This window comes from Myotis nattereri, assembly GCF_964212035.1.
Source record: "Myotis nattereri genome assembly, chromosome: 12".
NCBI lineage: Eukaryota > Metazoa > Chordata > Mammalia > Chiroptera > Vespertilionidae > Myotis > Myotis nattereri.
This window is the reverse complement of record NC_138087.1, coordinates 56,061,481-56,074,093: the sequence shown is the minus strand read 5'-3', so window position 1 is coordinate 56,074,093 and position 12,613 is coordinate 56,061,481. Positions and strand designations below refer to the sequence as shown.

The window sequence follows — 12,613 nt, the reverse complement described above, 5'->3', positions numbered from 1 at the left end:
AAAACAAGAAATAAGGACTTACAAAACAGTCAGAAAACTAACAAACGACAACTTTAAGTCCTTACCTACCAATTTCTTTAAATGTAAATGGATTCAATTCTCCAAGTCAAAAGACACAGAGTGTCTGAATGAACTAAAAAAACAACAACACCTCACACCAATATATGCTACCTTCTAGGGGACTCACTTTAGCTTTAAGGACACACACACGGGCTGAGAGTAAGGGATTGGAAAAAGATATTTCATGCAAATGGTAACCAAAACAGAGCAGAGGTAGCTATATTTATATGAGACGAAAAAGACTTTAAGTCAAAACTGTCACAAGAGACACGCACAAAAAATCATTATATAATGATAAAGGGGTCAATTCCTCAAGAGAATATAACAATTGTAAAGATATATGCACCCAACATCACGGCACCTAAGTATATAAAGTAATTATTAATAAAACTGAAGCGATAAATATACAGCAACTTAATAATAGCAGGAAACCTCAACACCCAGCTTTCAACAATAGATAGATGACCCAGAAAGAAAATCAATAAGGAAACAGCTTACTGGAACAGCACTGTAGGTCAAATAGACCAAATAAACATATACAGAACATTCCGCCCAAGAGCAGCAGAAGATATGTTCTTCTCAAGAGCACAGGGCCCATCCTCCAGGAAACGTCACACATTAGGCCACAACACAAGCCTTCACAAGTTCAAGAATCAAGTATCTTTTCTGACCACAACGACATAAAGCGAGCTATCAGTAACAGGAAGAAAACCGGAAAACTCACAAATATGTAGAAGTTAAACAATACATCCCTGAACAACCAACAACCAATGGGTCAAAGAAAAAAATCAAAAAGGGAAAGCAAAAAATACCTTAAAAACAAATGAAAATGGAACTACAACAGACCACCACTTATGGGATGCAGCAAAAGCAGTTCTAAGAGGGAAGTTTATAGTGGTAAACGCCTACACCAGGGGTCCTCAAACTACGGCCCGCTGGCCACATGCAAATACAAATATTGTATTTGTTCCCGTTTTGTTTTTTTACTTCAAAATAAGATATGTGCAGTGTGCATAGGAATTTGTTCATAGTGTTTTTTTAAACTATAGTCCGGCCCTCCAACGGTCTGAGGGACAGTGAACTGGCCCCCTGTTTAAAAAGTTTGAGGACCCCTGGTCTACACTAACAAAAAGAAAGTCTCAAACAAACAGCCTAACTCTATACCTGAAGGAATCAGAAAAAGAACAGTGGTTACGAAAAAGCCTCGACAACCAAACGGTCTGGGTTGCTTTTCTGGCTCTGCCACAGACTGGGTACGTGATCCTGGGCAACACAACGTACTTCTTTGGGCCCAAGCTGCCTGCTACAGAACGGGGGAGGGGTAATAGCACCTCCGGCACGGACTGTTGTGGAGACCAAACCTGTCAGGACGCGCGCAGTGCTTATACTTAGTACTCACCGTCTGCAGCTCCCAGCCCAGGTGGACCCTCAGAGACTTGACGAACATGTACAGGAAGCGGCCCAGCAGGAAGGACAGGCACAGCAGCGAGGGCCAGTAGAACATGACGGTCTCATACCTCCCCAAAAACTGCAACGAAGCAGACCACTGGTCACTGGCTCTAGATGGGGCAGAGCCAGGCCCCTGATGAAGCTGTGGACAGGAACCTGCCTGCCCCAGCCTGCTCCCACCAAAGCCCACTCCCAAAGCTTGGATTCCTGCTCCTCCAGCCCCACATCATTGGAATGAGCAGTGGACTTGGAGTCCAGCAGCCCTGGATATGAGTCCAACACCCCCATTTTACTTTGTACAAAGGGATTTGTTCAGATGAGGTATGAAATGCTCCTTTTGGAAAATATAAGAGAAGGAGAGGGAAAGAAGGGTGTGTGTGGTGGGGCGGGGGGGGGGGGGGCGGGGAGAGGGAGGGAGGTGTTGCTCCTTTTCCTGGGGCATGGGACTAAACAGATGAACAGCTGTATCAGTCTCCCATTAATAGACAGGGAAACTGAGGCTACATGAAGGATTGTAAAGAAATGAGGCCCTAATTCAGCCATTCCTGGTCTCAGTGCCCAGATCTGCTGCTTCTTAAGAGTTACTCCATATCCTTCAGATTCCTCACCTATAAAACAGGTTTGTTGAGAGCTTCCCCACCTTGAGGGGCTGCTATGGGCACTGACTGAGAGAATATCTCTCTGAAGTAGTACCTTGATGAACATAAGATACCATACAATGGAAGCAGCACGAATGGTTCCAACTCCCTTTTGTACACAGGAGAAATCGGAGGCCCATAGAATGACAGGAGCTTGTTCAAAGTCACACAGGACTCACCTGCCCATGGGGACACTGTATGATGTGAAGAACGGTGACAGCAAACCTGCCGGAGAGAAGCAGGACTTGGGGTACTTCCAGCCCCTGTGACAACAGCCCAGATCGCCCCAGCCTGAAGTTACCTCCTTGGCAGGGCTGGTTTCCAGGCCTCCGTGTATGCCCCACCCAGATCAGGCACCCTGCTTGTGCCTAAGAACATGCAACAAAATTCATTTAATGCCCTCAACTCGAGCACCATCCCAGAATCCACAGCGGCAGAGCAGGAGGACCCTGAGCAGTGCCCCCATCCCTCCCCTTCACTCAGGTAGGGAAACCGAAGCCCAGAGATGGGAAGGGATTTGTCCAGAGTCACACCAGAGCCAGGACCAAGACCCAGGTCTCCTGACTCTGGGGCTGAGGCTCTGTCTGCCTGTAAACACCGCCCTGAGGAATGAGCCTCAAAGCTTTGCTCCTGCTGAACACACATTCCTGGTCATGTCCAAGCTTGGGTCTTCCTCCCATGGTGTCCAAGCTGCGGCGTGACTCCTGCCACCCTGTCCTCTCCTGGTCAAAGAGTCGGTCATAGGCTGAGACGTTACTCCTCAGCTAACACTGAATATCCTCTCTTGTAATTTTTTTTAAAAAAGCAAGCCACTTATACACTCTGGAATTGCAGTCACTTGTCAGCCCCCTGCATGCTTCAGACCCTGGGCCTGGAACCCCTGCCCTAAAATGCTATGAGGGAGGCAGGCCCCATAAGGAGAAGTGGACAAGGAAACGAGCCTAGCAGGACTAGAGAGTGGAACTGCCCAGGGGATGATTCAGTGAGCAAGCATTCCCTGGGGCCAGGTCTGCTGGCCCAGTGCCGAGGGCACAGAGCTGACAGAAGGGTCAGGAAGCTCCCACTGTGGTGGCAACAAAGGACGAGCACATGTCCCTCCCTGGGCCGGGAAAGGGAAACACGGAGACAAGGCGGCCGAACACGTGGCCACGAGGGGCTTGTCTCGTTTTCCAGCATGTTCCGTGGCTCGTCGAGTTTGCTGAATGAGTAAGAGGATGGATGAAGGAATGCAGGCGTTCTATGTGACCTGCACACATGCCAGAGACGGGTTAGGGGGTAGGAGAGAGACAGGAGAGAGACTGAGGCACCGGCACTTTCTCCAGGGAAGCCACAGCACAGGGAAGCAGCGTCCACACGACACCCCTGCTGCCACCAGTGGGACCCTCACGGTTTATGGAAATGAATTTTTCTACATCTCTGAAAACTGGGAATGTGTGAATCACGAATGGCCGCTTGCGAAGCAGACAGAATGCTGGCCTGACAGTGGGACAGTGGGACAGTCATTCCACCTGCCCTGGGCCTAAGTTCTGAGCCAAGGTACCCTCCCAAGGAGGGCTCTGAGGTCACCGCCAGCCCTTTGTCCAGGGTTCAGCAACAGCCTAAGGAATTGTGGGAGGGCAGGCAGGCAGGGTCTGTCTTACCAGATCAGAGAGTAGAGGAAGCCCAGGATGGAGCTGACCAGCTGGAACTCCGAGGAGAGGCAGGCAAAGAAGGGGAAGTGGGACAGGCCGACTTCGAAGCCTCCAATCAGAAGCACAAAGGCTGGGAAAGACAGGGCCGGAGATGCTGTGAGTGCCTCTTCTCACGGGCTCAGGGGAGCCCCAGGGAAGCTAAGGGCTTTGTGCTGACTTGCCGTCATGGACCTCAGGACCCAAGGAGATGAGTGGAGGAGCCCCAGCTTAGCACAAGGAGGAATGCAGGAATGTCTGTCATTCATTCATTCAACAGACCCTCCTGGTACCTCTCCCATGCCAGGCACTGGGCTAACTGTTGAGATGAAGAAGACTTGCTCCCTACCCTTGATTAGCTCACAGTAAAGTGGGTGGAAACAGACCACATCAACGAACACACAAGAATCACCGAGAGAAAACTGGTTGGACAGAGACGTTTGAAAGTTGTCCTATTAGGGATGGTTGAACCTGTAGATCAAAGTTGCCACTTCAGGGGGAGCATGAGACATGGAGAATGAAGAGGCCCCAGACCAATGGCCAAAGATGATCTGCTCTTTGAGGAAGTATCTGAGGGCCTATGGATAGTAAGAAGGCAGCCATGACTATGGCTCAGGAGAGATTTTCAGGGTGGGTGGTGGTGAACCTACTTTCTGAGCCTTTGCTCCACTCTGTCTGAAGAACCTCTGCCTCTAACTAGGAGAACGCCCCACACATAAGCTTTGAGACTCTGTGGGCTAGGCACTGATGCCGGACAAGTAACAGGCTGGGAAGAACCCCGAGTTCACTCACAGAGCTTACCCTCTGACCCCAGAGAGCCCCTGCATGCTGTCTCTGAGAGCAAGAATGTCCATGGTTAAACTCCCAGCAGCTATGAGGCGGCCCTCGTACCTTGGGCCCACGGCGGGATCTGCGGGAGCTGGGAGCCTTCTGAGAACAGGAACATGACCTTATTGGCTGTGGCTCCGAAGGCAATTCCGTAGGACCATCGGTTACTAAAGGTGCCCACGAAGTCCAGAGGTCTGTGAACAAGAGAAACAGTTCATGAGGCCAGAAGGTGGCTCTGAGACATCCCACATTTCATCTCCAAAGTCCCAATCCCACCTTGAGGATGAATGATTGGGGAGTGAACTATTCATTTTAGATGACATTTTCTTAAGCCCTCTGTGCCAATTCTGGGGCTAGGCAGGGATTAGGGGTACTAAAGTGAGGAAGACAAAATTCTTTAAAAAAATTTTTTTATTGTTGACAGTACTATTACAGATGTCTCCTATTTCTCCCCCTTTTACCCCCTCTGCCCAGCCTCTAACATTCCGCCCCCCCCCCAACCACCCCCGCCTTCACCACACTATTGTCTGTGTCCATGGGCTATGCATGTAAGTATATAAGTTCTTTGGTTTATCTCAGGAAGACAAAATTTCTTCCCTTATCTAGGAGGAGACAAGCAAGGATACCAGTAGCCATGACAACAAGCGAAACGGGATGAGTTTCATCTGTGCGAACACAGGTACTATGACTCGAGAGGCCACAACAAGGAGTGTGTCCCAGACAGGCGAGGGAGAGGCTGCCAGGCATCCAGCCAAGGTCTGTGACAGTTCTTCTTCGCGGTGTCCCTGGGAAGGTCTGGGTGTCATTGGCTGTGCTAGTTCTACGGGATCACGCCTTTCCTAGCTACAGGGGATTGGACTATGGGTGACCACCTGCCTTTAGAGGGGCCAATCAGATGTCTGGTCTTAAATTTCAGATTTGTGGCCCTGAGGACATGAGGCAATCAGCTGTCAATATTCTGTTGGCATCATGCTCGAGGCAAGCTGAGGTTTTAGGGAAGCAGAGATCCTGCCAGGTGGCAAGGAGGAAAATGGTAAACGGTGTTGAGCGCGCCACAGTGACACAGAGAGGCAGACACAGAGAGAATCGCCTCCCAGAGATGCCCATCTCCAGAGCCCCGGTTCCCATGAGTCCAGCCTTGCAGTGAGACCTCTGTAACTTCATAAAAAATCCTGTTCTCATTTTATGTAAACAAGCTATTAAATATCCGTTTCCCCGAATCACAGGAGACCAGCCGACGTCAGAGTAAGCAATTGCAACCGGATAGGAGAGCGAAGGCTTTCCCAGCAGAGTGTCGCTTAAGGCAGGCCTCACTGAAACTTCAGGGTGGTGTGAGGAGCAGCCTCACCTTCCTGAGCCATCTGCCCTCTCACCTTCACCTCCACCTCCAAGGATCAGCTCACAAAGCACCTCTTCTTTGACGCCTCCCTGGCCACCCACTCCCAGTCAGGCACATCCAGTGTCCCCCCAGTCGTAAGTTCATGTCCGGTTTCCCACACCTCCCTTTGTGTTATCACTTGTTTCGTAAAACATAAACGTCTCCAGGGTGGAGACCTAGCACAGGACCTTGATACTAGGTGCTCACCACACATGCGTGGACACGCACTTGGTTGCACTGAGTTGGATTTGAATCCATCTCACCTGTAGTGCGTGGGAGCTCTGTGAGATTCTGTTTCCCTATCTCTCAAGCAGAGATGGAACCCCCTGCTCTGCTGTATCACCAAGACACTCTGGGCAGCGAATGAAGCACTGCCTGATAACTGTGGAGCGCCACACACATGTGAGGGCTGATTAATGAGTGAGGACGGTGAGCTAAAACTACTCAGAAAATCAGAGGTTTTGATGGGAAAGTGGCCATGGAGTAAGTGAACTGTACCATTAACAATTTAATTCAAAACTGTTCAATGTGATCCATATAGAGTACCTACCTTCTAAAGAGTTCTGCACCAGGCCCTACAGGCCAAATGTTCAGGGAGGAGTCTAAAGATCTTCTTTACCCACCAGCCTTGGCCTTTCTCTGTGCCCCAACCAATGTGGCTTAGACTTGGCATCCTGAGATGGGCTGACTGTTCCAATGGGTGGTATCCAGAATGAACTTGCTACTCTGTGCTGGCATACAGGGTCCTTGGACATTGCAGTTAGATTTCTCTCTCCCTGAAGCCCAGGTCTTCTCTAGCCTCGGTCCTGACATCCTGGTCTCCTCTCCCTTCCCCAGAGGCCAAAGCTAAGGTCTCGGCATGTCCACATGCTTGAGCCTGCTTAGGTTATGACACTGGGGGAATTAGAGCAAATATCAACCAGACCTTGGTTAAAACTCTTGTCCCTTACTAGCTGTGTGGCCTTGGGCATGTCACTTAACCTCTCTGAGCCCAAGTGGACTCATCCATTACATGAACATAACCACTTTCACCATGCTAGGCTGGCAAGAGGGTTCACTGAAGTAATGCGGGCAAAGCAAATCATTCAGTGCCTGGGTCACAGTCGGTGTGCAATAATAAATATTAATGATGATGAAGAAGAGAATGAACAATTAGACCTTAAGGGAAAATGTGGTCAGGGGTGCAGAGACTCAGAATAGCAGAGCTAGAAAGGCCCCGAAAGTACCCTGGTCCAGTGGGCTCTCCTGGTGCAGGACTCATGGTGCCATCCCAACAGAAGGCATGCTGCCGTCAGGGACAGGGAACTCACTCCCCCCTGCTTCCTGGTGTAGCCATAGTGCTGACTGTAGGAAGATCTGAGCCTCCTTGAGATGTTTTACTAGTAAGCCTATCTGGGCACCCTTGGGTGCCTAGGATACAATGGCTTGGAAGCCAATTCTGAACTCTCAGGGTTTGGTTTGGGTTGGGGCAAGGCTGTCCACAGGGAGGCAGAGGTTGGGTGGAGGAGGTAACTGGCAGTTATCCTGGCCTGACAACTGGTGTTGGCTCCAATCACTGATACCAGAAGCTGCAGTGATCAGCCCTGGCTCTACTCACATGATAATTCCAAAGTGGTTCCCCAAGAGGTAAGAAGTGTCATCTCTCCATTTGCAGTGCTCCCGTCTTTGGAGAAAGGACAAGACCAAAATGATGAAAAGCTACAGGGGAAGAAGATGAGAGGGTCAGTGGGAATATTCATCCTGGGCGTGGCCTTGGTGCCAGCTCTGAAGGACACGTGTGGGTGAGCAGAGCACGCAGAGGCACAGAGTGGCTGCACGCACGCTGGAGCAGGGGTCCTCAGACTACGGCCCGCGGGCCACATGCAAATACAAATACTGTATTGTTCCCGTTTTGTTTTTTTACTTCAAAATAAGATATGTGCAGTGTGCATAGTTTTTTTTTTAAACTATAGTCCAGCCCTCCAACGGTCTGAGGGACAGTGAACTGGCCCCCCGTTTAAAAAGTTTGAGGACCCCTGCCCTGGAGCTTCCAGGATGTTTTGTAATGAGCTTTCCTCTGGGTTGCCCTGAACAGACGTGAGCTCACATCTAGTCTCTCCCATACACTGGCGGAGAGGGAGACTTCACTTCTCCGAATCTCAGCTTCCTCATCTGTAAAAAGGGGAAAATAACTGTCAGGTTGCAAATCCTTCTTTGCTTTTTCCCCTGTGGATTCAGTCCTTTTCTCACATAGTTGAGGCCCTTTCTTCTTTTCTACCAGAAACTTCTTAAGACTTGTCTACACTTGCTGACTCCATTTCTTTGCCTCTCGCTTGCTCTTCAACCTCCTAACCTGCCCTCACTGCTCCATGGAAACAGCTCTGGCTAAAGTCACTAATTACCATCTTGTTGTTTCATATGATGTAAACTTGAAGCTCGACTCTGGCTTGACCTTCCAGCAGCATTCCTTCCACCTCCTCTTCTTAGGAATCACTCCTCCCTCGCCTTCCATGCTTCCCTGGGTTTTCTCCATTACGTCTCAGACTCCATCGTTAGATCATTCTTTATCCAACCATGAGGTTTGGAATGCCTCCTAGTTCAGTCCAAGGAACACTCCTCTTATTACCCGATCCTCTCTTCCTCAGCAATCTCATCCATGTCCATGCTTTCCATGACCACCAATACACAGAAGACTCACAAACCTGATCTTTAGCCAGACTTGTCCTTGAGCTCCATAATTGTTCCAAATACACAGTTGGCATTTCTTTTTGAAAGCTTCTTGAATTCAGTACATCTTATATGAAACTCATGATTTTCCTCCCTGCCCAATTCCTCCATCCACCCCAAACCTGGACCTCTTCATATTTTCCTTAACTAGAAAATGGCAGATACCACCATCCTCCCAGCTGTGCAAGTTAGAAACCAGAGTCATCCTCATCATCTCCCTCTCCTTAACTTCTCTATCCAATCCATTACCGAGTCCTATTGCTTTTACTCCCAAATGTCTTGAGTTGACCACCATCATCTAGGATGAGGTAAAATTGCCTCTCACCTGGACCCCCACAACCATCTCCTAACTGGTCTTCCTGCGGCCTCTCTGGCCCGCCTCCAACATGATCCCAACACTGCAACCAGAGTGATCATTTCAAAACATAAATCTGATCACACCACCCTCATGCTAGAAACACTCTAATTACTTCCCATTGCACTTAGAATAAAGACAAAACTCCTCTGCACAGAGCCCCACAGGGCCCCTCCTGGCCTGACCCTGCCCAGCTCCCTGGATAGTTCCACCTCGACTCACTCCAGCCACACAGCCCTCCCGGTTACTCACGCTCTCCAATCCTGCCCGCAACACATACGCACACAGAGAGCCTTTGCACATGCCCTTCCTTCTGCCTGAAATGCTCTCCCTTGCATCTTCCAATAGAACCCAGCTCCATCACTGCTTCCCTGAAAAGCTAGGATCTCCGACTCTACACCCTTAAAAGCCTCCTTCTGCCTGTGTTTCTAGTGTATAACGTCAAGAAATCTGCTGACCTCTTCAGGCCCCTATGGGAGCTTGTGTATGGGAGCAGCCCAGTTCCCCTTCCATCCCCTCCTCCACCCTCTCCTGCTTTACTTACTGATGGGAGGAGGGAGTAATGGAGAAAGAGTTCCATGTCCACCAAGCCAGCGCAGGTGCCATTTAACTGCCTTGCCCTGGAAAATGGCCAAAAAACACATTCATATCATCGGTCACTGCTGCAGGCATTTGCCCTTCGGTCCTGACCATCACTGTCGGGAGTTTGGCTTGCAGTCCACTAAGATCATCTGATCTTTTTAAATTTTGCTTTCTCAGAGCCAGTACTACTCACATGTGATGTATCTTCCCCAAGTGGATTAACCTTTTTTCCGATTTCTTTCTCCACCCTGATCACCTACCCAACCCCCTGCTAACTGGGCCTAACTCCTTCCTTTCTTTTTCTTTTTCTTTTTTTAAATATATTTTATTGATTTTTTTACAGAGAGGAAGGGAGAGGGATAGAGAGCCAGAACCCTCGATGAGAGAGAAACATCGATGAGAGAGGAACATCGATCAGCTGCCTCCTGCACACTCCCTACTGGGGATGTGCCTGCAACATGCCCTTGACCGGAATCGAACCTGGGACCCTTCAGTCCGCAGGCCGACGCTCTATCCACTGAGCCAAACTGGTTAGGGTGCTCCTTCCTTTCTTGATGACACAGTCAGGGACAGATTCAGGTCCTTTGGGACCCAAAGCTTCTATCATTTGGACATCCTTTTCAAATGTAACTACAAAAATATCTTACTTTCTCCATGCTTTAAGGAAAACATATGACCATGTAAACACTGAACTAAGGTGCCCCCACCCTCCAGCTGCCTTGGGAGGGTCCTGAGGAGCCCTGAGACGTAAGTTTCCGTAGCTTCGCAGGAAACCAGCCTTTGGACACAGTGTTCCAAAAACAGCGGTCAGGAAGCGTTAGCTCGCCCTGACCCACGCTGGGCCCTTGGGGCAGGACCGCGGCTATCTGGACGATAGAGCGTGGACCGTCCTCTCCAGGCTTCAGTCTGCAGGCCAGGGCTGCTGGGGTCTCACGTCTGAAACACGTGACAGACAGTTTTGTGACTTCTCTTCAAAGGCACCTCCTTTCTGGGGCTCTCACCACACTTGCTCGTGCTGCTCTGGCTTCCACCGCACCAGCTCTGCACGCTCTCACCCCTCCTGGTCTCCGCTCACTCTGTTCCCGACCCCAGCAGCATCCATCCAGCCGTCTCCTGGCTTCCTTCCCTGGCCAGCTCCTACGTCTCCCTCAGAAGTCTCAGGGGAGGGCACTCCGCTGGGGAGCCCTTGAGCATGACACATTGCCCCATAATTCTTTAAAATTCCAGTGCTCCCCAGTTTTGTCTAACGATGAGTCTGGAACATCTAGAAGTGGAGTGGGTTGGGGGGAGCTTAGGCTGTCAGCAATGTGATAGAACTGTAAAGCTCAGGCTCTGGCCTTCAGGAAGGTCAACTGAGCACATACATCAGTCTCCCCTTCCCATAAGAAAACCATCAGATGTGATTTTTTAAAAAGAAAGAAAATATGGCCATATTTGAAAGCAAGAAGAAAACCTGAGCAGTGGAAAGAGACTGGGACCAGATCAAAGAGAAAAGCAGCAGCCGACACGGTCCAGGCTGTGGGGCCGGTGGAGAAGGGCTCGACGCCGGCGTGCGGGAGGCTGAAGCAGGACGGGGCTGCCCACTGACCACAGAATGACGGCCTGGGATTGATCGGGTACCCAAGTGTCCTCCCACCCCAGCTGACCAGCGGGGCAGTGGCGTTTAGATCTCCGGGAGTAGTACATACGGGTCACTCAGAGAGAGGCCATGCCCAGATCACAGGTGGCACCTGGGAGGGACCAGGAGCTCCAGCTTCCAGGGGGCCAGCTCCTGAGGCACCCCATCCAGGGACATCCCACCCCACCCCACTGCACCGAAAGAGGCCTTGTACTGGCAGCAGCTGCCACCCCTCCCACAGCTCATATCCCAGGGGAAAGCCCCATCACAAAGATGAGCAAAGAACCACCAAACATCTAAGGAAAGATGACACCACAGAAGGGAGCCAGAAAGTCAACAGACAGAGGAACTTACTCCTGAGGAAATAACGTCGACGCAGACTGGAGGGGATTCTCTAAACAAAGACTTAGTCAAGGGGGAAGGAGAGGGGTACAGAAAGCAACAGCAGGCAAAGAAATCAGCAAAACTTACTGCTGATACTGAGCACAGAATTTTACATATATGTTTATATATAATAAACTTATCCTATAAATTTACATTTATATAAATTACATAAAAATAATACAAATATTCATATATTTACACTTATATTATTGACAATGTAACTAAATTTTTAAATGTGAATTTATTATATAAATAAGTTTATATATAGACCATTTTTAGAAACACAATTACACAAAAGACCCTCTCTGAAACAAATTGGAGGGAACTTTCAAGCAATAGGAAAAATAAATCTAAATGGAGAAGGATTTAAAAGCAACCATGGCCCAGCCTGTGTGGCTCAGTGGTTGAGTGTCGACTTATGAACCAAGAGGTCCCTGGTTTGAGTCCCGGTCAGGTGAGTTCAAGGAAGGCGGGCAGTGCAGCCCTGTGAACAGGGGGTCCTCAGCTATGGAGGCTGGTGCCACTGCCACGCTTCCGCTCCAGCAGCCACTTCGGTGAACACGTGAAGCACGCACCCGAGTCAACCCAGCTCAGAAAGCCACGGAGACACTGTCTTGGTCTCTGAGACCCACGAGGCTTCCTTGTGGGTCCGGGGCTGGCGGGGCAGGTCTGGTGCGGGGTGGGTAACACCTGCTGGGCAGCAGAAAACCAGCACCCCCAAATGTAGAAGGCCCACTTTCAAGTGGTGATGCCTTGGAAATGCGTTTATGATATGCTGCTAAATGGAAAAAAATGATAAAACAGTATGATCCCAGGTTGTGAAGTGGTGGAACTAGTAGAGATGGTTTTACTTTCTTTTCCCCTGGAAAACAGCCCCGGTGTTCAGTGAGTATTGATCCTATCCCCTGCCTGCTTTTGAATAGCTCTGGCCAAAGAAAAGGAGACTCT

The 12,613-nt window shown here is 49.7% G+C and overlaps 1 protein-coding gene across 1 annotated transcript in view; it reads right to left on the bottom strand.

Moving 5' to 3' along the window:
* The window catches only part of LOC308528375 (stimulated by retinoic acid gene 6 protein-like), a gene marked incomplete at its 5' end in the record, with an annotated part of 32,495 nt that overhangs the window by 15,272 nt on the left and 4,610 nt on the right, over positions 1 to 12,613 (bottom strand). The window contains 6 exons of the mRNA XM_081103995.1: positions 1,460 to 1,588; positions 2,327 to 2,372; positions 3,788 to 3,908; positions 4,706 to 4,836; positions 7,618 to 7,718; positions 9,626 to 9,701. Of these exons, the coding sequence (XP_080960121.1) occupies positions 1,460 to 1,588; positions 2,327 to 2,372; positions 3,788 to 3,908; positions 4,706 to 4,836; positions 7,618 to 7,718; positions 9,626 to 9,701 (604 nt within the window). The remainder of the gene's footprint in view (positions 1 to 1,459; positions 1,589 to 2,326; positions 2,373 to 3,787; positions 3,909 to 4,705; positions 4,837 to 7,617; positions 7,719 to 9,625; positions 9,702 to 12,613) is intronic.